Genomic DNA, 24,806 nt, shown 5'->3' with positions numbered 1-24,806 from the left:
TTTCTGCATCTTTCCTAGTTAATGCTAATACTACTTACAATGGAAAATGACCATTAAAATGATGATCCCTTTATCAAATAAAAAACACCAAAGCACGTGTGAGTGATCAACGCGGGAATCTCAGGAACACGTGCCCAGCTCAGTGATGATAATCCTGTTTCGACTAAGCTTGATTAAAAAGGATTTTTGTCGTTGCTTGGGTGTGAACCTGCTCATGGTGGAAAATTACTCATTAAACAGGAGGGGCTTTTTGAGCATTACTAATTAAAATGTAGCCGCATACGAGGACACAGCAGGTGTTCTCGGACGCGACCCCTTCTCCTGCCGGTGACCCGAGTCCCGGGGAGGGGGCGCGACACCGCGACACCGACATCGCGACACCGACACCGTGGCACTGACACCGTGTCATCGACCCCACGACACAGCCACCGCGATACCGTGTCACTAACACCGCGACACCGCGACACCAACACCACATCCCCGACCCGCCCTCAGCGTTCGCCCCGCCCCTCTCGCCCCGCCCCTGCTCCGCCCCCGGCTGGCGCGATGCTACTGCGGCTGCGCAGGAGCAGCGGCGCGCGCGCGCGCACCGCGCCCCCCGCGGCCGCCAATGGCGCCGGCACAAAGTGACCTTGGGCGCGCCCCGCCCCTTCCGCCGCCCGGCCCCGCCGCGCCTGCGCAGCCCGGCCCAGCCCGCCCGCCCTCGGCCCGAGCGCGGCAGCCGCACGGTGAGACCCGCGCCCCCCGCGCCATCCGCAACCATCGCCGCCCCCGCTCGCCGCTCCCTCACTCTCTCCCTCTCCGCAGAGACGCCGGATCGCGACCCCCGGGACGCCGCCCGCTAAGATGTTCGCTTGCGCCAAGCTCGCCACCTCGCCCTCCCTGGTGAGTGGGGGCCCGCGGGGGCGCCTGCGCCTCCTCGGCGGCTGCGTCCCGGGCGGCGGCGGGGGCCGTGGCGGCGGCGGGGCGCCCGCGGGTCGGGCGGGCCTGTGGGTCCTGCGGCGGGGCTCCGGGACGAGCCCGTAGCGAGAGCCGCCCGCCCAAGTGCGGAGGGGCGAGGGAGGGGCGGTCGGGCTGCGGCAGGGCCGCGTTCTCCTTCCCGCCTCCTTGGCGGGGGCCGCGGCCCGGTGCCAAGGTGAGGGGCCTCCACACACAGCGGCGGAGGGGGAGGGTAGCGCAGACGGTGGCTCTTGGGCCTGCTGCTCTCCGCGCCTCGCTGTAGGTCAAACTCCAGCCTGTTGCTTGTCCTGTGCAAGGCCGGGACTTTTTGCCCTTGCGGAGACAAAAGAGTGACCTGCATGAAAACGATCTCTCTGGCCTGCAGAACGTCTGGTTTTGCGTGGTGCAGGTACAGGTTTACCCTGCAGGGAGAGATTTGTGCAAAAGCCTATATGACCTTACACTGCCGGGAGCCCAAGGACACATGCAGGCCTCTTGTGAAAGAGAATTCATTCATTTGTGCCTCGCTAGATTTAAAAGTCTAGATTACACCTATGCATTTAACAGCTTTGAAATTCATTTTGAAGGCTTTTATTTTTTCATTTCAAAACGTATATCACCGCCTGCTGATCTGTCGGGCCTTTTTGTTGGTGTTTTGCTACATTGTCAGCATAATGCACGTACAGGGTCGTTGAATGATGTGGCTGTTTGCACTAACATCTGCTGAGAATGGTGCTGTCAGATTGCATGACAGTGTTTGCTTCTCTATCATTGATTGTATATCCAGCTGTGCGGAGATGGCCGTCTTTCCAGGAAGACAAATGGCTTAGTAGCTAATAGCCTTATAATCTTACAGACTATTGTATGGAACAGCTGTGATCAAATGTTTCTTCTTTTATAGTTTTTTTCCTCCTCTTGCAGATCCGTGCTGGATCAAGAGTCTTGTACAGACCACTTTCGGCGTCTGTGTTGTCTAGGCCAGAGATCAAGAATGGAGAGGTACCTTATAAACAAAATTCTGTATCTTCTTAAATTACCCGGTGAGCCTAAATGTCCTCAGCCTAGAGTTCACTTGTACTAACTCAAATACCTATAGTGTGAAACTTAACTTAAGTGAAACACCTAATAATACTTGTTGCTGTCTTGCTGTTTCCCCTGAGAAGTGTTTCACATTTAAAGTTGATGCTTTCAGGTGGAACAGGTAACATTCTGAAGTTTTTAACTCTTACAATGTCATCACTTGGACAAAGAGCTAGACATTTGATCTAATACAACTTTTAATACTGGATAATAACACTGCCACATGGTCTTGTGTCTGAATATAATGCTTTTTCTTGTTTTGTTTTCTTAGGGCAACTCAACAGTTAACGGGGCCCAAAATACTGTCTCCCGACTAGCACTTAGAGAATTCCAGACTAGTGCTATCAGCAGGGACATTGACACTGCTGCCAAATTCATTGGTGCTGGTGCAGCCACAGTAGGTGTGGCTGGTTCTGGTGCTGGTATTGGAACAGTCTTCGGTAGTCTAATCATTGGTTATGCCAGGTAATCAATCTCTCTCTCTTTTAAAACTCTTAAGTTGTATGCAGATGTGTCTTGAGATAGAACCCCCAGATCAGCTAAGTTGTAGTAAGGATGTTGGCGCTGTAATAAATTCTGTTAATGATTACTGTTACTGATAAACATGGCTGAATAGAATCATATGAAACTGTGCTATATTCATCAGGACAGCTCTGTTAAATTCAGAACTTTGTACACTCTGCCTGGAGGAGAGCTGTGAAAGAAATTGCACCGTTAGACTTACTTGGTCTTTCAGTCACTGAAGTCTAGTGTTTCAGCATTCAAGCCTAGAAATGAATTAAAAATCCATCCTGGGTCTTTTCCCACGTGAGAGGAAAAGTCCTAGAGAAAAACGGACTGAAAACTGGTAATAAGGAGTGTGAGTCTGTGTGGTTTAGTCTTCATAGTCAGGATTGTTGTTTACAAATGGATGTTTAATTCAGTTTTCTAACACATTCAGCTTTGCACTCAAATTATGTAATTTATCAAATGAGTTATCATTCCTTCTAGAAATCTGAAGGGGGTGAGGGTGAGGATTTTGTAGTAGGGATGAATTTCCACATAACTTCGCAACATTCCTGTTATATGAATAGTTCACATGGCGTCATGAAAGAGCAGAACTGATACAGGCATAAAAAAGGTTTCATATTCTTCATTACTCTTTCAGCCAGTTAAGACTTAAGTCTTATTTCTTAACAAAGATTTTTAAGCCCTACTGAAGACAAGTTCACTTTCCATTGAAGAAACGAGTATTTTCAGTACAAAATTAATGCATTGGTTTTTGAATTTGGCATGAACATGTCAATAAGCAGTTGTAGAACATTACTTCATGGTTTTATGTTGAATACTTTTTCCTCTCACTCCTTGAAGGTATATTCATTGCATTTTTGCAAAAAATTACTGTGAATTTCTCCCCCCCTGTATTGACTTGAGCTGCTTAAAACATTATAAACTACCTTGGGAGTATAGTTCTCATGTCACAGATGTGAAATAAATGTCTAAAGCATAGTGCTGATAGTTTCTGCATGGGAGGATGTAGAGAAATCAAATTCAAAAGTATATATGAGCGTAGTCATAAAAACTGCCCATTTGGAAAACCCCTGTACCATCTGCATAAGCTGAATCTAGTCTTAATTGCCAACTCATTTGTCTTCAGTGAAATCCTTGCAAAAAATAGTTCTGCTTGGATTTATTGGAGTTTCCTGTTCTGTAGCAAGGAAGTATGAGGTTAAACTGTATGAGAAACATCTTAATTGTAAAGATAAAAAGGTCTTACACCTTCACTTTCTTTTAGAAATCCTTCTCTGAAGCAGCAGCTGTTCTCATATGCTATCCTGGGATTCGCCCTGTCTGAAGCTATGGGTCTCTTCTGTCTGATGGTTGCTTTCTTGATCCTATTTGCCATGTGAATGGAGATCTGCCTGAAATACTGGCATTGGAATGTAACTGCATTTTATGGGACTCCCAAAATGTTGGTGTCATGGAAATTGATGCTATTTCCAAAGTCATTTCATTAAAGATAACTTTAACTGTCAACCTGTTGCCTGCATTTATTGTCTTTCTCACTAGGATGTCTGGAAGATGGCATTTTGTTGTTCAGTCGCTGTGGATTTCTCCTGATAATGACATATTGCATAGGACCTTTCAAACAATGACTTCAAGCCAAGCATTAATATAGATGGTCATGTGGCTTGTTTGCTAAAATCCACGTGGCATATCTTTGAAAGATGAAAGGCTGCAGAGATGAAGTGTGAAAGGCTGTAGTGCTGGCTGCCCTCCTGTTTGCGTTTTAAACGTCCAGCGCTGTTTCTCTGCACAGTTTGTTTTTTCTCAAGCTAGCTGATGCATAAGTTGTTCTGGCACCTCCTAATAGAAGGAGCTAAACACAAATCCATGGAAGGTTTAAGAAAGTTCTCTTTGTGTCAGTTTTCAGCTACATTAGAAATTTTGATTACCATGGTAAAAGTTTTCCACTTGGATCTGACATGTGTCCCCATTGAACTAAATTAATGATTGATTCAGTTTGGTCCAAATCATTTAGTTGTGACACTCTGATATTATACTCTTGGCTCCACCTAATTAAAAGGAAGAGCTTCCAGTTTCCTAATTTTGTAAAGTCAGCCCTGCATTTTCTTGCAAATTCTTTTAAGAGCATTAGGATCAAAGCATTTTTGTTACAAAAATATTGCTGCAGTATCTATCTGTCCTTCTCATAGTATCTGTCTTGTAACAGTCTAAATGCATTTATAGTGTCATCTACACTTGGAGCAAAATACTTTGTGCTACTACAGTAATCTGGTCGGGGGGTTGATCACATCTCAAACTTTATTCAGAATATTAATCTGATCATTTGACAAATAGAAGCTGAACTTGGTAGGAATGTGAGCAAGCTTGTTAAATGTTCTGTCATCTTCCTATTAAATGGGTAATTACTGAATTAAATATAAATGCCTATCCTGTGGGAAGTGGAGAGAGGATTACTGACTCTCAGATCAGTGCAAGATGCAGGTAAGATTTTTTTCATCTGAACTAAAAAGTACCAAATTGGTGTTTACAGAGATGTGGTGGACTTTGCAGTGTTAGCTTACTAGTTGGACTTGATGATCTTAAAGTTCTAAGAGACCTTTCCCTAAAGGTGTTTCCCAACCTAAATGGTTCTGTGATTCATGTAACATAATGTGGCCCTAGCATGAGAAGTAGCTTTCCCCACATGTTCTTAGGAGAAAATAGGCATCTCTAATACAGAGAACATCCTTGTATATATGTGAATTTCAGGAGTGTAGAATATGTAGCATCTTTTAAGTATTAGCTTTATCACAATACAAGTAGTGTCTTATATGACAAGATCTGGAAGTCAGGGTTTTGTGGAGAGAGGAGGTGAAGGATGTTGCAGGTATCTTCCATGTCTGCACTCATGCAGTGTTGATTTTAGGAATTGGCTATTACCCATTCTCATAAGCTGTTGAGTTGCAGAGCTGACATGCAGTGCATTTACCCTGGTTGAAAGGTAGATAATCTAGACTAAATCTTGTATGTGTACTGCTGTCCTGGTAGGTGATGAACTTTATTCTGTTCTTTCAGTACAGCAGAGATGTCTGCCGGTATCTGATATCGCAATCTACATTTCCTAAAATCATGGACAGTCTAGTGGACTAGCTTAATTCAAGCTTCAGATTTCCTTTTTACTGGGATTTGGCCAAACAGGCATCTTCAAACTTGTCTCAGTCAAGTCTAGCTCTGGCTCTGTTAATTCTACGTAGGAATTTGTTTGCAAATAAAATGTTTATGCTGAGTTGTTATTATGTGTTCAGTGTAGATAGAAGACCCGGCTGAGCTATTGCTCCATAACCTCAGTAAGAAAGCTACCTGGAGTCACCATGAGTTACTTGAATCAGGTTTGAATAATAATTTCTGGATTTACATCCCATATTTTCCCATATGGTTCACCGTGTCAACATGTGCCCTTTTTCTTGTGATCAGCCTTTCCTGAAAGGCAGCAGGACATCTTGGGTGATCCTGTATCTGGATGTGAAGTCTGTTTTAGTAGTAGCATCTCCCCAAGCTTGTTATCTTTTAAATCACTCAGACTGATGAACATAGGCCAAACTCAAGCAAAATTGCTGTTTGGTTATGCCAATTGAGAAAGAATTGGATCTGGATTTTACAGATAAAGATTAATCAAGGACTTTCAAAACATGGCCACAAACCTTCGCACAGAGGATTATCCTCCTTATAGACAATAAGGGGCTTAGAGTTAACGAGTGATGGGCAGATGTTGACAGCTGAACTATCACAGGACACATTGAACCCTTTCTCTATTCCTCTAGTTTCCCTATTCTTAAAAAACAGAGCTTAGTTGGTCAATTTGAGTGGTCTGACAAAGAGTACTTGCTCACGAAAGTGTCAACTATAAATGTGTAAAAGACTAATTTTTTTTTTCCAAAGAAAATGCCAATCCAACCTCTTTGGATTGATAGAGCAGGAACAGACCAAGGTCTCTCGATCTTCTCCATAACAATTTACATCAAGAAATCTTTCTGTAAGTCAGAGAAACCAAATTTAAAGTTTTTTGAGATGATACTGTAGGCTTCACTTCTTGAAACCTTTTTCACGGTTTCTTCTGACATGGACCATGCTGACCATAGAGATTGTCAACTCATGAAAATTTCTGTTAGAGGTTCTCCAGACTCCCAACACTGTTCATGTTTCATTGTTGAAGATGAAGCTAAGTGAAGCAGAGATCTTCATTGTCTCTGAATAACTGTTCTTCCTGCTGTTCAGGTAGCTCAGACCTCAGTGGTGTGCACAGTGTGTTATTCTAATGGATAATGAAGGAAATGCTTATGTTAGCAATTACGCTCTTAAGTTATTGCTGCAGGTAAAAGTGAACATCCTGCTGCTGTTTTTTTCATTTTCCTCGTTTCTCTCTGTCTGTTTTTTTGCACCGGTTTCAGAGTGAAGAAAAGCACTTGCAGTTCAGGTTTTTTTGTTCAGGCTCAGGACTGCAGCTGCCATGTGATGGTGGAGCTAAACTATTGAAAAATGCTTGCTTCCAATACAGCTTTTAGTCGCTCTGTGAAGAAAGAAATATTTAAGATCTCTATTCCTCTCTTCTGCACTCATATTTGAGTCCTTTGCAACATGCTACATAAAAGAATAATACCACCTTTAAGTGAAAAGTATACTTTTATGCAGTGCTTTTTTTCCTACCATATCTCAACTTTTCAAAAGTGCTATATAGTGCCTACCAAAACAATACACAAGAAATGAAACATACTATATTGTCTTTTGCAAGTTCAGAGAAACTCAGACAAAATGTATTTTACTGGGACTAACACTACTTTTTTAGAAATACTTTATTGTTACAGTCTCATAATCTCGGATCAGTCTCAGAACAAGACAGTTTGAAATGATACACAGGCACAGAATTAAAACTTCATCTGTGATTCAGAGCACATACTAGCTAAACTGTGTTGCCATATAGGGTTATATTTTTTTTAATTAATCCAAAATGCTTTTAGTTCCTCCTGTGTAAAATAGAGGTGCATGCCATCATTCTACAGTGCTGCAGCATTTTTGATACATCAACTATGGCAAACGTTTAGCAGAACCACGGCTTCAGGCACATGCCAAGCTCCTGCCCCGAGTTGCGTAGGGGGAAACCAATGTAGTGTAGCCAGTACAGGGCTTTGGAGGTCTGATGATTCCAAAAATTAGATGTGACAAGCACGTGAAGACTTGCCACTGAGCACAGCCAGGCAGTGGTTTAGACCCTGCCTGCTGCCTTCCCTACGCAGCAGCTCCCAGCCCTCCCGCAGCAGGGGACGGGCGCTCCATCCCGCGCTCCCGTCCGCCATGGCTGCACAGATCCTGCTCCTCCCACCGCGCTGGGCCCGGCACCGCCACGGCCCGGCTGTCGCGGCAGAGGTGCTGCCCCGGTGAGGCAGCGGAGCCCCGGGCAGCCCCTCGTTCGGTGCCCGCGGCAGGACGGGCGCTGCTCCCGCCCCGCTGCCTATGGGTGTGACGGCCGCGCCCCCGCTCGCCACGTGACCACCCCGCCCCCGCCGAGGTGTCAGCGGCGATCTCGCGAGAGGTGACGGAAGCCCGCGGGGGACCCGGCCTTTAATGTGCGGTGCGGCCGCGTTCCGGGTGAGTTTGTAAACACGGCCCGGCCCGGCTCGGCCCGGCCCCGCGGCTCCTCCTCCCTCCGCGCTGCGGCGGCCCCGGGCGGGCGGGGGCACCGGGTGCGGCGCGGCGGGAGCGGCCCGCGCGGCGGTAGGCGGGGGATGCCCGGGAGGCAGTAACATGGCGCCGCCGCCGCTCTCCGCGGCAGCCCCCTCCCCCAGCGCGGCCTGCGGCTCCCGCCGCCCCTAGAGCGGGGCGGGGCGGCCCGGCCGGCGCCGCGGACACCGGCACCCGCCAGGAGGTAGGGCCTGGCGGGGCGAGCGGGTGGGCGAAGGGGCTGCGGCGCATCCGGGAGCGGGAAGCCCTGCGGGGGCAGCGCCGGGACCTGCCTCGGCCCGGCCCGGCCCGGCCCGCGGTGGTGGGCACAGGGCGGGAGGAGGGGGCGGCCAGGCCTCGCCTTTCCGCCTCGGCTCGGCTCCAAGGAGGCGTCCTCCCCATCCATCTTCTGCTTTGGAAGGAGATCTCGATCCGAGCCTGTGCTGGTGCGGAGAGTGCCGAGAGGGGTGCGGGTGTGAGGGGCGTTGGACGGGGGGGTGCGAACAGCTTTTCTGCACCACAGGGAGGTCTTGGCCTGCTTGGGGTTTGGCCGTGGCCGTGGACCTCCTGGACTAGTTGCCTCATTGACTTTGCCTGTTATTGTGCATTATGCCTCTCGAGTTGCCTAATAGAAGGTCTGTGAAGCTTTCACGTGAAAAAGACCCATCACAGACTCTCAATCAGTGATGGCTGCACGGTGTTTCAGGCACAAATGTTTTATGCCACGATGCAACTTGATGTTTGTAGTTAGGGCATGTGCGTGCTGCCATGTTGCTTCTGCAGTCTTATTCATTCTATAGCCTTTTTCTATCCCTGTTCTTGAAGGGAGATCCATGAGTGTCTTCATGTCCTGTGCACGCACTCTGTGTCAGTCATTTGCTTTTCCTTGCGTTGCTGTCTCCCATAGATGTTTATCTTCAAATAGTGATGCTGACACCTGTTCCCTTGCACTGGAATGAGAAATTTAAATAAAACTGAAAATTCTGAACCATTCTCTGCTTTCCAAATAGTGACCTCGAATATGACCCAAGTGTATTTTATTTTCTACCTTTTAAAATAATATTTTTGTTTTCTTCTCGTCAAATTGTGTTCATGGGGGTGAATGTCATGTCCCCAGGTCTGGCTGAGCGTAAAACCAGATAAAAGTTAATAAAAACAAATGTTCCTGAAGTTAAGGTCATAACACTGTTAGATGCTAAATTCAGCACCAGCTGATAGGATGAGGATGAGGCCTTGTGGTCCTGGTCCTATACAGGTGTTCCAAATGGGATTTCTTCAGCCATCCTCTGAAACAGGTTGCTGTTCAGTTAATGGACATCCAGTTGCAGACATAATTTCAGAGGGGCAAACTGTAGTTGAGTTAGGCATTCACTTAAATTCTCTTAAGTGTTTATAATTCCGCATTCAAGAATCAAAATTGTTGTCTTGTTAAAAAACAAAACAGTAATTTTGTCAAGAATTGCTTGTTATATAGTGCATCAAAAGAATTGTGAAATAATAAACCTTAATGTGTCCATAAAGTGAAGCAACTCTTTTAAAAATCCATTTTGACTTTATGTTTCAATACTGATATTGCATGTTAATGCTTAATCAATTAGTTGAACTTTTGATCTTCACAATGTAGCTGATGTTTCTATCCTAACTTGGATTCTAGAAATATGAGTATGTTTGGTATGTCTTTTTCCAGAAACTTCTAGACTGTGCAGTATCTAACATAAGGTGCTTTCAGCTCTTAAATTTGATCATACATACTTTTATTAAGTGTTGTATTCTCTTTTGTGACAAAATGTTGAACAGCTTGAAATATTATTCTGGTTATGGTTTCATTACATTCTAGATGTACGTAGTGCTAAAAATTCCTTTTCTGTCATCAACTGTTTTTTTCCTCCATTCTTAACAAATTTAAACTTACAAATGCACATTTCTAACTCCAAGGAGTTTTACTAACTTTAAAAGTTTCTTATGTCTAATATCAACATTTTTAATGGTTTCTTAAAGTAGTCTTGAATTTCTGTATAAAAACTATGCATTAACTATTCTCAAAGGAGCAAACTTGATTCAATAATTTTAACTTTTTTTTTTAAACAATTAACAGATTTCAAGTTATCGTTGTCCTCCTGCATAACTCAACTGCATTTGTTTCACATATAATGTGCACTCTAAGGAGGCATTGGTTATAGTTAGTGATAGAAATATGAGTCAATATTTAATAATCATGCAATAAATATTTTTTTCAAGTCTGGGCTGTACTGTTTCCAACTTTATTCTGTGTCACTTTCAGTGCAGCCTGAGAACTTTTCCATTGGCTTCACTTCAGATGAGAGCTTCTCTTCAGTAAAGCATTCCAAGCAATACTGTGTGTTTCCCTTTCTAGATGAATGCCAATGGTCGTTGATATAATTACTTGTATATAATGATCTTATAGAATAAGATCATTCTGTTTTAATGAGCAAGAAGAGTCTTGTAGTGGGATATTTTTTATATTTTTAAAGATTTTTTAAAAATTAAATTCTTAATTATTGTCTTCAATTTTATAATTCAGGGATGCAGTCTGAGAAAATGTGAAAAGGAAGTAACTTTTTGTTAAGCTTTTTTTTAATTTGTTGAAAGTAGTGTAGAAAAAGGAGGTTGGATTTCTAATGTTTGTTAGGTTGATGGGCAATATGAAGACATCCAAACCTAGATAAATGAGCTGGGGAAAGTAAGCCCTAATATCTCTGTAAGCGAATTGTAAAAAGATGGGTGGAATATTAACCCCTTTATATTTCTTCTTCGAGGTTCATTGACTTTTCATTTATCTGCAAGAGCTGTAGTCACACAGCCTGAATTTTTAATAAGTTAAAGAAAGATCAAGGTGCCTCTGAAAAATACTGAAGCCAGAGGGTTGAATTAAAAGCTGCCTATCCAGCCAGTAGGAAGCATTTGGCCTAAGGATCTTTCTTAATGCCCTTACTGTTCTCTCTTTACCAGAAAAGTGTCTTCTTGTAGATGAAGCCTGCTCCTTCAGCAGAGGTGAAGGAACGTAATTGCTTTGTTTCTGTATATGTGACTATCTCTCCAACTGGCCTTCTTGCTCTTACTTGAACTTGTTAAGTTCATCATCGTTGATTGTTGGATCTGTTCTTGTCTAGAGGCTCTCCCCTCTACAGAATTTAGACAAACCGTGGAAGGTATGGAATTAACTCTGGACATCAGATATAAGCAGTTAATTAATAATATCAGCACAAAGTGCGTAACATTTGACTTGTTTAAAGAAAAAATCTCAGCATTATGCTACAGGTGTTCCAGTCTTCCTTAGTCTTCCCCAGAACTCTCTGAAACAGATCATGTGTCTTCTACAAAATAGCACAACTTTTCTACTAAGCAGTATAGTCTGAAGAAGCAGCTCCTGTTTTCCTGTTCATCGGGTTTTGATATTTACAATCTTTAAATATTGTGGACTATGGGTTGTAGTTTCCTTGCAGAATCTACTGAGCTACTTTCTGGCAATCTTACTTTCATTATGAGGACAAATGTGTTTATTTTTCAAATTTTATCTCCTCCATTTTCTTCATCGATCAGTTTTAATTTTTAGAAATGCTGAATCCTACAGTGTGACACAAATACAGTTAGTCAGATCACTTCTGAAAGTGCACTGTGATGGTCAAGTATTAATTACACTGCTTGCTTTACCTTTCTTCTTTTGCTTTATAGGAAACAGAAAAATAGCTGTTCCAGTCCCTCCAGGTAAGTGGAGCAATGCTTTTTTTTCCTTTAAAATACAAAACTTTATTTTTTTTTAATTTACGTCACTTCTTATTAAGTAGTATATTCTACCTACCTTCTGATTTTTACTCAAAATTTGCAAGTCTACCTCTACAGAAAATTGTGGAAATAAGGATAGACTCAAATGTGGGAAGTGATTAAAATTGATGCTTTGAATACTGTATGCAAGTGTTGAAAGTATAAAGGTACCACATTCATTTTGATTTGTGTTGATTTGTTTGATTGCATGAGAAAACCATCTCTTTTAATTTTGAGATGTTTAAATTTGGAAAACAAAAATAACTGCCCGTTATGTTTTTGGTGGTTTTTTCCCCCTCATCCAAAGAAGCTAAGCAAAACATGAAATTCAGCTCTTCAAGTAACTAGTAAGAGAATGTTATCCTTTAGTGTGGCAAATATGTTCAGTTCACTTTGAGTAAGTACCTCAAGTAGAGCTCTTAAAGTTGACAAAGACTTAGAAATATTGACCTTATCATTTTATGCTTCAGTTTCCTATTATAAAATGAAACTTTAAAGTAAAGTTTTATACTATCTAAAGTAACTACACACTATGATGAGATTTATAGAAAAACTTAGTAAGAGTTAATAATTCTCCTCACAGTAAGGCTACTGTATCTTGCAGTAAAAGGGGCACAGTCCCAGATCAAATGTAAAGAATAAAGGGAAATGTCGACTAGACATGATCAGTCTTGAGGAAATGCAAACATCCGTAGGAAAATACGTCACTGATACTGTAACATAAGCACTTTGTAACGTTTGGACCCAGAGAAGACTGAATGATGATGGACTACTGTAATTCTAACTCATCTCAGTGGCCTAATATAGCTTTTGTCCAAGTTTCATCTTTTTTCAAACCAGAATGTACAGATGTTTCTTGAGTTGAAGCCACGTGGAAATGATCAGTCTGGCTGCAGAGCTTGGATGTGCTTCACATGTGAGCAGTAGTAGATAAATCAGCAACTACTGTAGCTGCAGACTGACAGGTTGTCCTCTATGGACTGTCCAGTTTGGGGGGTGACACAGTTGTGAGCATATGCATCTCTTCTTGCTGGTTGGCCAGCAGAGGAATGCTGTCCTTCAAAAGGTCCTTTAAGGTTTTTGTTTGTTTGTGGGGGTTATTTGTGTTTATAGTTGTCTTTTCTGTGTTCAGCTCTGGCAGTTTTACTCCATGCTGTCTGTGTCAGCCCTGACGTGTCAGGAGGGCAGTCTCTCTGTTGCTACAGTGCTTAAAATAAGTAATCGCAGGGTAAGACTGCACAGCCCCTGAGCAGGTTTGTGCATGGAGGTCTTTCAGCACAAAACTTGCTTTCTACAGGTAAAGCAGAGGCTTTAGCTATAAGTCTGATGAATCTTTACTAGAGATGTGCAAAGAATTATTTTTCTCAGCAAATTTGTAGAGGTTTTTGCAAGGACTATCAATATATATACAGTTTAAAAAGCTACTTAAATAGAAACTAAATTTTGAAACAGGGTGTAAGTTGTGTTTGCCATGCTCCTGTATGTGGGAAATTAAAAGAAGACAGAAGAACCTTTACCAGTAAAATAAGCCAATAAGGCGTGGTTTAACTCAGTGTATGGTATGATTCTATTCTTTTACAAATTGTCTACAGAAAGGTATTTTGAAAGCAAGCCTCAGACTATGTAATAATAGTTTCCACAAAGTGTACCCAAGATGTTTAATTAAAATCTTATAGAAATATGCAAGTAATTGTTGAAGCTAATTTTGTAGCACATTTAGGTAAACATTAGTGTAGCATTGTATAGAGACATCTTTATTTTTAAAGAAGCACATGATCCTAAATATTAGTGAATTACTTGCAAACCTTGTTTTTATTTCTCTGTATTATATATATCTTGAAGATGTATATGTACTTATTTATATGTTTTACTGCACCGTTTACATTCCAAAAGCAATAGAAGAGGCTTATGACATTTTAAATAGGTATGCTTTGAAAGTATTTTACTTTTGCATTGAAAGTATGGAGCAAACACCAAAAAAGCGAGAGTATTTTCTGATTTCAGTACCGAAGGTGATTATATTGCCAAGATTATTTCATGTTTTTCCCATGTTCAGCTCTGATCCTGTTACTGTGTGACTTCAGATTCTTTGTATGGGCTTCTTTATGCTACTGAAAGGAATGTAGGGTTGGAAGATTACAGAAGAAAGTTGCAGTTCAGTGGATTGTAGTAAGAATCACGTCACTGAATGTTCATTTTGTCTGAAGAGGATAGTTGAGGCTGGAGTTTCGCATTCAGATTGGATTCCTCCGGGAACCATCTTTTTTTCTATGGGTCAAGGTGTTTGCTGTTGCCTGGGTAACAGTCCAAGGTGTCTATAATTCACCTCTACTGATGGGGCAATCACTTTATGTATTTTGTTTCTCATTTAGTTGGGTGATTAACATTTTTGTCAAGATGGCATTTAAGTTGCTGTTTTGGTTTTCAGGGGGATAGCATTACTGTGATATTCTCACTCAGAGCAATCAGTTTCCAACAGAGACTCTTGAAATCAGAGAGGGAATTACAAACATTTTTTTCTGAAAATTTGCCTTCTGTGTGTTAGTCTTGCTGTGCCTGTCAGGCAGTGTAATCCAGAAGGAAAAGAGGAGGCAAAGGTCTGTTTGTATTTTGTAGCAGCAACAGCTTTAGTTGTTGGGCTGTGAAGTTAACTATGCAGACTCTTCTAAAGCTGTCAGAACATTTCCCAAGTTTGGATTGTCTATTGCGGTTGTTCACCTCTGTTTCTAGCTATGATATCTCTATGGTATACTTTAAATTTCAGAGTTATCTTGGGTTACTCAAAATTTCATCCCCTCAAATTTTGAATTCCGACAAGGATGGAGATTCCACAGTCCCACTGGGCAACCTGTACCTTGCTCTTAACTTTCCTGGTGTGCCTTGTGAATGTTGCATCTCATCCTTTTCTTGTACTATACACAAAGTCTGGATCTGTCTTGTCTATATCAATACATCAGATAGTATCAGATAGCAAGTATATCCTTCCTTAGCCTTCCTTCTCTGTTCTGAACAAACTTTGCTTCTTGATATTCCTGTTTTGATAGGGCCCTGGGTGGTTTCTCTCCAGTTCATCAACTGTCTTGAGGGGCTCAACAGTGGATATAGCACTCCAGCTGTAGCCTTATGAGTGCCAGATAAAGGGGAATAATCAATTCCCTTCATCTGGTTGCTGTGCCTTTGCTAATTCATCCCAGTAGCCTGTTGGCTTTCAGTGCTGCAAGTGACATGATTCAGTTTTTTGACTGCCAGGAGTTAGAGATTTTGCCCCTAAACTGCTTGACAGCCAGTTACCCTCACCCTCCACTGCTGCATGGAGTTATTTCGTTCTAGGTGCAAGCTTTGCATTTGTCTTTGTAATACATAAATACAATTCTTATCAATTTGGCAACATTAATGAATGCAAACCCTTTGTTTTTCCATCCTGTCAGATCCAGTTTTTATTTAGATTTAAAATGTCAGAGATCATGCTTGGAATGTGAGCACTCTTTTAGGTGCAAAAATTTCAGTGCTTCAAGATAATTTTTTTCTTCAGATGTTAGCTGGAATCTTTTTACAAGGGATTACCTCACAAAATTCCATGTGGCCTGTAATCAAATAATGCTACAAAGATGAGGACATGAATTTATCTCCAACTTTTTTCCAGTAAGTTTGCCAGGAAGACAGCACTGCTTTTCTTTTTCACAAGGATTGATTTTTAATTTATATATCAGGCATTCAAAATTCACAGGCTTCTCAAACCAACACATGGAACCAGACAACAACTTCATATGCAAATACATGCTTTGGTGATACTCCTTTAAAAGGGAAAATGAGCAGACTTAAAAAATTGACCTTTACATCTTATCACCTAAGAAAAATGCTAACAGTATGGATGGAGTAGATTTTATGGCTGATACTATGCATTTCTCAGAGACTGACAACAAGATACAGTAACAGCAGAAAAGATGTCCTACGTGCATTTTGGTTAATCAAAATCTTCATCGTTTGGATAAAAAACCCAAAACCAGAATTGTTTCTTACACCATCAGGCATTTTTGATATGGATGTAACTCTTCTGCTCATAATCCATACGTGTATATTAGCATATGGTGGCATATGTAGCCATATATAACTTTATGGTGTCCCTTGATCACAGATTTAAAAACAAAAAAAAAATTCCTTTTGAGATCTCAGTGAGATAGAATGCGTTTAAAAAAATGAGACTGTTGCATAGCTGAAGAAGGATAGTAAGCTTGTGGGATAGCTTTTAAGTGTCTGTTGAAGTTCCACATAATATAAGGATATAATCTTAAAGCTTCATTGATAAAGACCTTATCTCTTACCCTGAAGCCACAGTCATGAGACTTGCCCATAACTTGTTAATACTCTTTCTTAGTGAGAGTACAAAGTTCATAGTTTGAACAGTTCAAGAAATACTCTTTCAGAAACTTGAGACAGGTTATGAACTATTTGCAAAGAACAGCAGAACAGTCTCCATCCCTGATTTGCTTTGGCATCTTTCCTTTGGGACATAATTGTTTCCCTGAACTGTCAGTGCCAAAGACTCTTAAAGTTTCTGGCAGCCATTCATCTCTTCTTGACTTGTGATCTCAGTTCAGTATCCTCATTCTGTTAAACATATATTTAGATGCGACAGTTTGGAATCTCCTCCGCTGCATGTTTTGTTTCTTTGCTGTTTGGTGTACATGTCCAAGGACACTGGGATCCCTTCCTCCTTGAAGTAATGTCCAAAAAGTCTGTACAGTTTTTTACTGTACAGGTACAGGCAAAAGGATGAGCTAACATGTTCACTATAGATCTCTGAGGTAATAAGTGTGAAATTTGCTTAGGTGTACTTGATTTGTCTTGTGTCTGGTGTTCAGTGGTGTACCAGAAGTGTGCATTCTTAGCATGGCTAGACAGTTCCAGAAGCCTTGCAACTCTGCATGACCAGCATACTGGGGGAGAGATGGATTTATTCTGCTTATGATTTTTAATCATAAAGGCATCTTTATTTATCTGCTTCATCAAGCTAAATAGTGTTCAGAACTAACATTGTTAGTTCTCCATACAAATACTCACATTTAAACATGAATGTATTTCCTCCAGGGTAAAGCCACAGATGCCACAACTAATTAGAGAGGATGTATTGAAGTAACCATTTCTTTGAAAAACTGTTGTGTTTCATGGGTGAATAGTGGGCATTTTGTCATTTATCTTTACAGAGTCATGCATTATTAGATTTTTAGCATGCATAATAATTAATATCTTCTTTTAATTACAGTTCATTGCCATGAAAAGGAGGATATGATAGTTTGCCCTATGAAACAGGTTTATATGTGAAATCTGGCAGGTATGTGTATTAGTATGTGGGGTGAGTATGCAAAATAGCACTAAATATAATTAATATCTCTTCTTTCTTAAATATTTTAGCCTGTTAATAATTTAGTGGCTGAAATATTACTGAAGTACATGTTTTTGTAATTAAATTTGTAACAGTTTATGCAAAGGGCTAAGTGTCAACTTATCCTTAAAGATGAGCTTTAAATAAAGATTGTGAAAAGACTAAGGAATCAACACTTCCTCTTCTGTTGGAACAGTAACCTTGACTACTTGCTATTGTCTCCTGCTTTTATACTTTTTTAATTGTGGGAATTGGATAATTATTACAATGTATTTGATTTCAGTGACAAGTTGTCCTACTGTGTTTTCAGATACTTTCTACAGTTACTGATGTTACATATGAACACTTGCATTTCTGACTGAGTGTGTGTTCAAAACCTGCTCTGTCTCTGTTGGGTTCTGTGTACCTTCCTGACATAGCTTGAAATCCATACTCTTTGAATCCTGGGTATTTAGAATATTAGTATAGCCAGAAGGCAGAAATTCTTGCCCATGGAATATTAAAATATGGATGCTGAGGTATTGATAATTTGTTGCAGTATTTGTAAAATTTGTTCAATTCTAATTTTAATACAGGTAGCACAACGACCTGTGGAATATGAGTGATGACAAACCCTTTTTATGCACTGCCCCTGGATGTGGCCAGGTAATGGTCTGAACTGAAGATACTAACATTAATCAAATAAAATTATAACAGTGAAATGTATTTTTAGAGATTGAAGAAAAGGGGATGATGATAATTGCTACAAAGTATGTTTTGCTGAAGAGCAGGTGACAGCAAGAATTTGTAGCATATTGTGTGTTTATCCATTTACTTTCATTAAAAAAAATAATCAAGAAACAACCTAATTTGTATCAGGTAACCTGTATTTTCCAGAATACTTCAGTGTTGGTGTGGAGCTTGCTTGGCACTAATCTTCACAGCTATGGTGATTGCAAATATTTAATGGCATAATTTTGTTTTATGTATATTTTTGTGTATAGGAAGATGCTAACACTATTCATGCCACAAAATGTATTTCAATTCCTATTGTAGTTTTAATGTGCTATAGTAAATAGCATTAGTATATATAGAGGTGAATGTGAGCAGAAAAGTAAAAATGTTATGGAGTGTTTTAGGACATGGTTGCTTAAAAGGAAGCTGTCTTAACACTTTAATTTAGTAACCTGAAAGTAAGTGACTTTGCATTATCTACTGCACAAGATGGACATCCTTTATGTAGAATTAATTTCATAAACTGAATCTTTTCATTATATTATAGCTGCTGTCTTTATATAGAATAGATTTCTTAAACAAGATGTTTTTCATTTTATTAGTGCACTTTCATTTAGTTGGATTTTGAGTTCAAAATACTCTCATTTTTATTCTGAACACTTAGTTCTTATGATGAATGACAGCATTAATGTTAAATTAACAGAGCCTTCTGTATTTAAAGCGGGGAAGGAGTAAAATTTCTTACTATGTCTCATGTTCAGAGACATCAAAAGTAAGAGAAGAGGACTACTTTCTCCTAAGCAGCATGTTTGTCCCCATCCTGTTTGAATCTCATTGCGATGTAAGCTCTGTCAGAAGTATTTTAGTAAATAAGTCTCATAGAAGACACATCATGGGGCTACAGCAGTTGGGATTGCAGTGCAGGCGAAGAGCAAAGTTCACGTCCCTGTAAATGGGCAAGGCTTCTCCAGAACAGATAGGATTCTCCAAAATTCATATTATAGAATAGAGTGAGTCAGGATCTGGAAATCCTCTTCCCTCTGAAAGACCTTGTCCATTGCTTAGTGGAAACAGAAAGATGCATTTAACTCTTTTAGCATGAGACTTATGTCCTGTCTTATGCCATATGTAGAGATAGGGTACAGGAGTTATGGAGAGCTGGGTATTTGGAACCCTGGACAACAGAGTTCTAACAAAAAAAAAGTCCCTGGCCTGTTTCACCATGTCCCACAGAGATCCTGGATTTTTTGATTTCCCTCACAGTTCCGCATACACATGTCCTTTCTCACGCAAACATTCTGAATGGCTGTACTCTCAGGTCAACTAAGCCTTATGTGTTGGTTTCTGATTGTATCTGTTATAAGATATATGTGGAGTGACTTATATTAGTGAGGCATAACCAGAAACATAATTTGAGGCTCAAATGTTCACAAGGAAAAGTAAGAATTTCAGTTTTAGGAAACCTGCATCTTGGGAAACATTTTCTTAGATTATGTCAATTGAAACACTAACTTTACCCACAGTTGCAGATGCATAGCAAATTTCAGGTTAGTGAAAGTAAGAATATCTGTTTTACAGCACCTAGTTTGCCTGCTTATTGCTTTTTTATAGTATATACCTTGAATTTTAGGAAAAGTATGCACAAAACTAGCATAGTTTTGAAAACCTGACAGATTTCTAAAGTGCTGGTAAGTTTAGTTCGTTCGCAGCATTTCAGTTGTCTGATATTGTTCCAGTGTATCCCATTCTATCTGCCCCTTATTTTATGTAGTAAATAGTCAGGGAGCAGGAGCTATGGTTTATTTTGTCTTTATGCTGTTAAATACAGTGAAGTTTGTGATTACAGATCAATTCTCATTATTGTGATAATACACACAATGCAGTAATGAAGTAGTGGTAATGAATTACTAGACATTGTCAAGATCCATTTGACTGTTTGCCCATGGTTGATGGAATCTGCAGCTCTCTCAAGTTCTATCTTGCAATTTGAATGAATTCAAGTACTTATACTACAATTTCCCTGATATCATATTTAGTTACTGTGAACATCATTTGAGTTTTATATTTCTGCTTGGTAGTGTTGACCAAGGAGCAAGACATATCTGCCTAAAAGGGTTGTCTTTTAATGTCGTAAGGATAGTTTTTGGTGTTGTAAAAGTTGCTTTCTGTGGCATGTCATTTACTCTGTTCACACTCAGAATTTCAACTGTTTCTTAAAACTTTCTGCTGCAGCGTTTTACCAATGAGGATCATTTGGCTGTCCATAAACATAAACATGAGATGACACTGAAATTTGGTCCGGCTCGTAATGATAGTGTCATTGTGGCTGGTTAGTATATACTTTTGTAACTAGTTTGTTCCCTTTTTTGCTGAAATGGGCATATGTTTTATGCATTTTTGTGTACATTAAGCATAGGCTTATGTTAAGAGAATATGAAACATTTTCTTCACTACAATGTGTGCTTAGGTAATATTTTCTTACATAGTTCATTTGAAACCAGTATTATTCTCCATAAGTTACTTTTATTTGGCTCAGATATATAATCTAAATATTTTTAAATTATCAATACTCAGATAATTGATTAAATCATGTAAAAAGCATTCAGTAAGAACAGGCTAATAAAGGTTATGGCTAAGAGAATCTGTAACGGGGTTAAACTCTATTTCAGTTTTAATTATTGATTGATATTACCTGTCTCTTAAATTTTAGAAGATGCAGTATCTTCTAATCACACATATAATGGTGATATTAGAAGAATGAATCAGTAATTATTATTCTTCAGATGGGATAGTAGAAGAAAGATTAAATATTTTGTTTTCATTTTAGCTTCAATTCAAAATACTTTTACTGTATTTCCACTTCTGAATTTATGATATATCTTTGGTCAGTTGTAACTAAATTTTCTCGTTTGTCCAGGATCAGAAGTAATCACCAATGGATGATTGATTGCATTATAAATTTTAAAGTTTTTGAATGTAGATAGCATGTGCTAAGTATTCTAAAGTTACAGTCAGGCTGGGGGTTTTTTCAGTGGTGGAGCAGCCTAAATGAACTTCACGAAGGCTTTCAGATGTTTTCTGGTTATTTGTTTTCCTTTTAAGTGCCTAATTTGTTAGGACAAGCAGACAAAAAAATATTGCTCTTAAACTAGCAGTTACAAATTTTAAAATTATTAATGTGCTCCTTGGCAATTATACCATAAGAAAGGGAACCTGTCAAATAATCAGGTGTTTGAGAATGAAACCATGACAGTGTCTGTCTCTGTGCAGCCACATTCCAGTGCAGGAACTGTCGGAAACACCAGGTTACGTTAGTAACTACACATAATAATACCACATTACAGTATTTTAAATGCAGGTAACTCTGTGGCAAATGTGGTTAATTTTGACCTGGTAATGACAGTAAAATAAGGCAAATTTACATAGTACCAGATTTTATATAAAGACATTTTTGAAACTGCTTCATGAGTGCTTCATTTGGGCACCCAGATGCCAGAAGTCTTATGATTCCAGCTTGATAATACAGGCATCATAGGAGTCAATATGATCTTGTGTACAGTATCTCACTTCCCTTTAGAAGTTCCATGCACTGGAAAGTAGTCACTACTGCTGTCAAATTGTGAAAAGAACGAAGCAAACTGGCTGTGAGCTGTGCACTTTTCTCTCTTTTTATTAAAAGCCTTCATGTGGGCTTTATTTGAAAATAAAGCCTGCTTGCTCACTGAAGTGATCTGCTATGCACTTGAGAATAGCTCCCTGTGGTTTGTGGATGCAGAAGAAATGCTTTGATACCCTCCCAAAATTGTAAGGGGCTTACTGCTTTGCAGGCTCCAGTTATTTGTCTCCAGCAGGTGGAGTGTGCCTGCTGGCTGCCTCCCTGGAGGGCAGAACCGAGCCGCCTGCAAGGCACAAGAGTTTCCAACCTCCTCATCTCTTTCTGTTTGTTTGTATCCTGAAAAGTATTTATGATAAATAGGTTCATAAATGGTATTTTAAAAATAAAATTGTGGGGGGTTTATACACTTCATTTCAGATCAGACACCAACACCAACTCGATTCTTGAAGAACTGTGAAGAAGTGGGCTTATTCAATGAATTAGCAAGTCCTTTTGAAAATGAGTTTAAAAAGGCTTCTGAAGATGACATTAAGAAAGTATGTTCAAAAACTTTTTCTTCTCAAAGCTTCTACTTTTTTATATCAGAAATTTCATTCGAAAAACAAACTTTGGATTTATATATTGCTTTCTAAACTATACCAATAATCATTTGTTAACTACTTACATATGTTGTATGGAGAGAATACAAATCTGTGATTACTCTTCTGAAGGTTAGTTTACCTGATTAATTTTGCATAGTTAGCATGCACAGTGGGACACATTGACTTTGTCTTAGCTCTTAAAGTATCTAGTCTAAATACTTCTGCAAATAAAAAATTTTGTTCAATGTCCCCTTTGAATAGTTTTGCCTTTAGTTGATTACCTGGTTGACTTCCATAGGAAGTGATAAAAAATACAATTTTATACTCATTTATACAGATTTTGTAGAATCAGTGGCTTCATTTACTTTGTTTCAGTAAAGATTTTTAGAGGTACTTCTGAATAAGATGGATTATTATCCATTCCAGATAAGCCTCACCCTTGCTTTGTTGCCACAAATATATCAAATCATGGATTTTTAATTTTATTTTTTCTAATTGATATACGCTGGTTTTATAACATGACTTATGGTAAAACTGATTCTGAATTTACTAAGACTGTGTTTTCTGTATAGTTCACCACTGTCTTGGGGGAGGTTGTAAGTATTGCAAAGTATTTTAAACATTTTGTCTATTTCTTTAATTGATACTAATTTTCCAACCTGCCCTCTCTGTTACAAGAAGAAACAGAGTCCTGCCGTATCTCTGGATGAGTTATATAATAACCGATCAGAGCACAGTGTGGAAAAATAGCACACTTCCTAGGGGATTGATAGTTTGGTTTTTTCTGAAGTGTTTCATGTTCACATATGGTATGAAGAGATTCCACTTCTTGCAGTCCTCCCTCTCTATTAGTAATATATTATATAGGAGAAGTAGGAACTGAATTGAAAAAAAAGGCATCTGGAAGAACTCAAAAAGAAGATGAGCTTTGGGGAAAGTTTCTTCCAAAAGTATTTGGATAGCAGACTAGACAGGAGTGTAGGCTTTCAAATCTATAGTATTGCTTTAAGTACTTTTGTAACTTAATTTCTTTGTGGCATTTCAGATGTCCCAGTGGATTTTGCCTGTGTAGTGATATAAAAATTGCTTTTTCAATAATTATTTGCTGCAATAAGCTTGAAATTAATTGTCCATAGTAGCTTTTCTTGATTTGAAAATATAGTTACGATTTTGTGCTTTGTGGCATGAAGTCTAGAGGGATAGTACCTTATTTTAGCTGTAATTTAAGTGTAACACAATCCTTCCTCAGCTATAATTTTCTTGTGACTCTTGGGAAAGGAAAACTTTAAGAATGTTTTTAATTCTCAAGAAGAAAATACTTAGTCTGGCGTTGGTGTTACTGAATATTGGTGTTCATGCAGCTGCTGGTAAAATAACCTTGACTGGTAATTCGTCTGCAAACATCATTTTTCAAACATCAGCACCTGTGTTGTTATGGGCTGGTATTTCTCTTTAGTTATTTACATTTTCTTGCTTAGTTTAATTTTTTAGAGATTGAGTAATTTTGGTTTACATTGTTTCTCACAGATGCCTCTAGATCTGTCTCCTCTTGCAACACCAATTATAAGAAATAAGATTGAAGAACCTTCGGTTGTAGAGACAACTCATCAAGATAGTCCTTTACCTCATCCAGAGTCTACTACCAATGATGAAAAGGTCAGAACCTTTATTTTTCTCTTTTGGGAATTTATTTTTCAAAGCTTCTGATGATCTGTACATTTGTTGTACGTGGTAATAGCCACACCACTTAGGTGGCTGAAAGGAAAAGAGTTTCTATTTGCCTTATTCCAGTGTAGATCATTTGTTCAGTTCTTTAGTTGGCTTTGTTCATTGCGATTATTTCTTTCCCTCCAGTAAAGCTAGAAAGGAAGTAAAATTTAAGATTCACGCTATGTTAGAAAACACTAAAGGGGCTCTTTATTCCTATTTATGCATCCTCATTTGTTAAAAAAACCCAAAGAAAGTTTTTTTTGTTTTACTGTTTTTTCTTTTAAATAACATCAGAAGTTTGGACCCTTCATGTGTATGTTTTTGTTTAGCCTATGTTTTACCAAAAATTGTTTTGTAGAAACAGAAGGGGATGTTCTACAAAAGTATACAAAGTATACAAAGTATACAAGTATACAAAACTGAGCACCAGGTAATTTTGTTTCAAATGTTATACTCTTTGAGATATAGCAACGTGTTTAAAAGTGATCCCAGGCATTTGCTTATTTAGAGTTTACCTAATACTCATAGAAGACTGAGGTATTGTCTGTCACTAGAGGATGCTGTAGTCAAATCAGTTTTAGAACTGTTGCTTTAATGAATAAATAAATGGTTTAATAGTAATGATCACTTCGATATGTGACTTACAATGTTTTCATCATGTGGAGTTCTCTTGAAGAACATAAAATGAAGCAAAAATAGTGAAATCGTTTCTTGTCTTACTTCAGATACCTTACTCCCAAAAATCAGCAGGATATTTTAGGATCACAGGGTAATTCAGTTTGGAAGGGACTGCAGGATT

At 39.5% G+C, this 24,806-nt stretch overlaps 2 protein-coding genes across 9 annotated transcripts in view; both read left to right on the top strand.

The window, feature by feature from the left end:
- Positions 1 to 613: 613 nt before the first annotated feature.
- ATP5MC3 (ATP synthase membrane subunit c locus 3) lies at positions 614 to 4,035 on the top strand. The gene is made up of 5 exons (XM_051787525.1): positions 614 to 728; positions 808 to 885; positions 1,861 to 1,938; positions 2,291 to 2,484; positions 3,794 to 4,035. Exons 2-5 carry the CDS (start codon positions 847 to 849, stop codon positions 3,906 to 3,908), a joined length of 426 nt encoding a protein of 141 aa, XP_051643485.1. The 5' UTR covers positions 614 to 728; positions 808 to 846; the 3' UTR covers positions 3,909 to 4,035.
- A 4,029-nt stretch (positions 4,036 to 8,064) lies between these two features.
- ATF2 (activating transcription factor 2) overlaps positions 8,065 to 24,806 on the top strand; it is a 47,100-nt gene continuing 30,358 nt past the window's right edge. For 2 of the 8 annotated variants that reach the window (XM_051787439.1, XM_051787441.1), the window contains exons 1-7: positions 8,173 to 8,425; positions 11,914 to 11,946; positions 17,267 to 17,335; positions 17,962 to 18,031; positions 20,333 to 20,429; positions 22,134 to 22,252; positions 23,825 to 23,953. In XM_051787439.1, the coding sequence (XP_051643399.1) occupies positions 17,984 to 18,031; positions 20,333 to 20,429; positions 22,134 to 22,252; positions 23,825 to 23,953 (393 nt within the window). In that variant the 5' untranslated portion in view covers positions 8,173 to 8,425; positions 11,914 to 11,946; positions 17,267 to 17,335; positions 17,962 to 17,983. Of the gene's footprint in view, positions 8,149 to 8,172; positions 8,426 to 8,477; positions 8,667 to 10,721; positions 11,391 to 11,913; positions 11,947 to 17,266; positions 17,336 to 17,961; positions 18,032 to 20,332; positions 20,430 to 22,133; positions 22,253 to 23,824; positions 23,954 to 24,806 lie in introns of those variants that run through there. The other 6 variants (XM_051787435.1, XM_051787434.1, XM_051787438.1 and 3 more) reach the window with 6 other exon arrangements.

This window comes from Manacus candei, unplaced genomic scaffold (genome assembly GCF_025592945.1).
Source record: "Manacus candei isolate 608988 ecotype Guabito, Panama unplaced genomic scaffold, ASM2559294v1 h1tg000023l, whole genome shotgun sequence".
Lineage (NCBI taxonomy): Eukaryota > Metazoa > Chordata > Aves > Passeriformes > Pipridae > Manacus > Manacus candei.
Note: the sequence above shows the minus strand (reverse complement) of the source record. Positions and strands in the feature narration are given on the sequence as shown.

What these genes read in the sequence shown, in the direction of transcription:
- ATP5MC3 (XM_051787525.1), top strand. Translation starts at nt 847, where the DNA reads ATGTTCGCTTGCGCCAAGCTCGCCACCTCGCCCTCCCTG. An exon ending in TCGCCACCTCGCCCTCCCTG is followed by an intron (nt 886 to 1,860) that starts GTGAGTGGGGGC and finishes CTCCTCTTGCAG; the next exon opens with ATCCGTGCTGGATCAAGAGT. An exon ending in CTAATCATTGGTTATGCCAG is followed by an intron (nt 2,485 to 3,793) that starts GTAATCAATCTC and finishes ACTTTCTTTTAG; the next exon opens with AAATCCTTCTCTGAAGCAGC.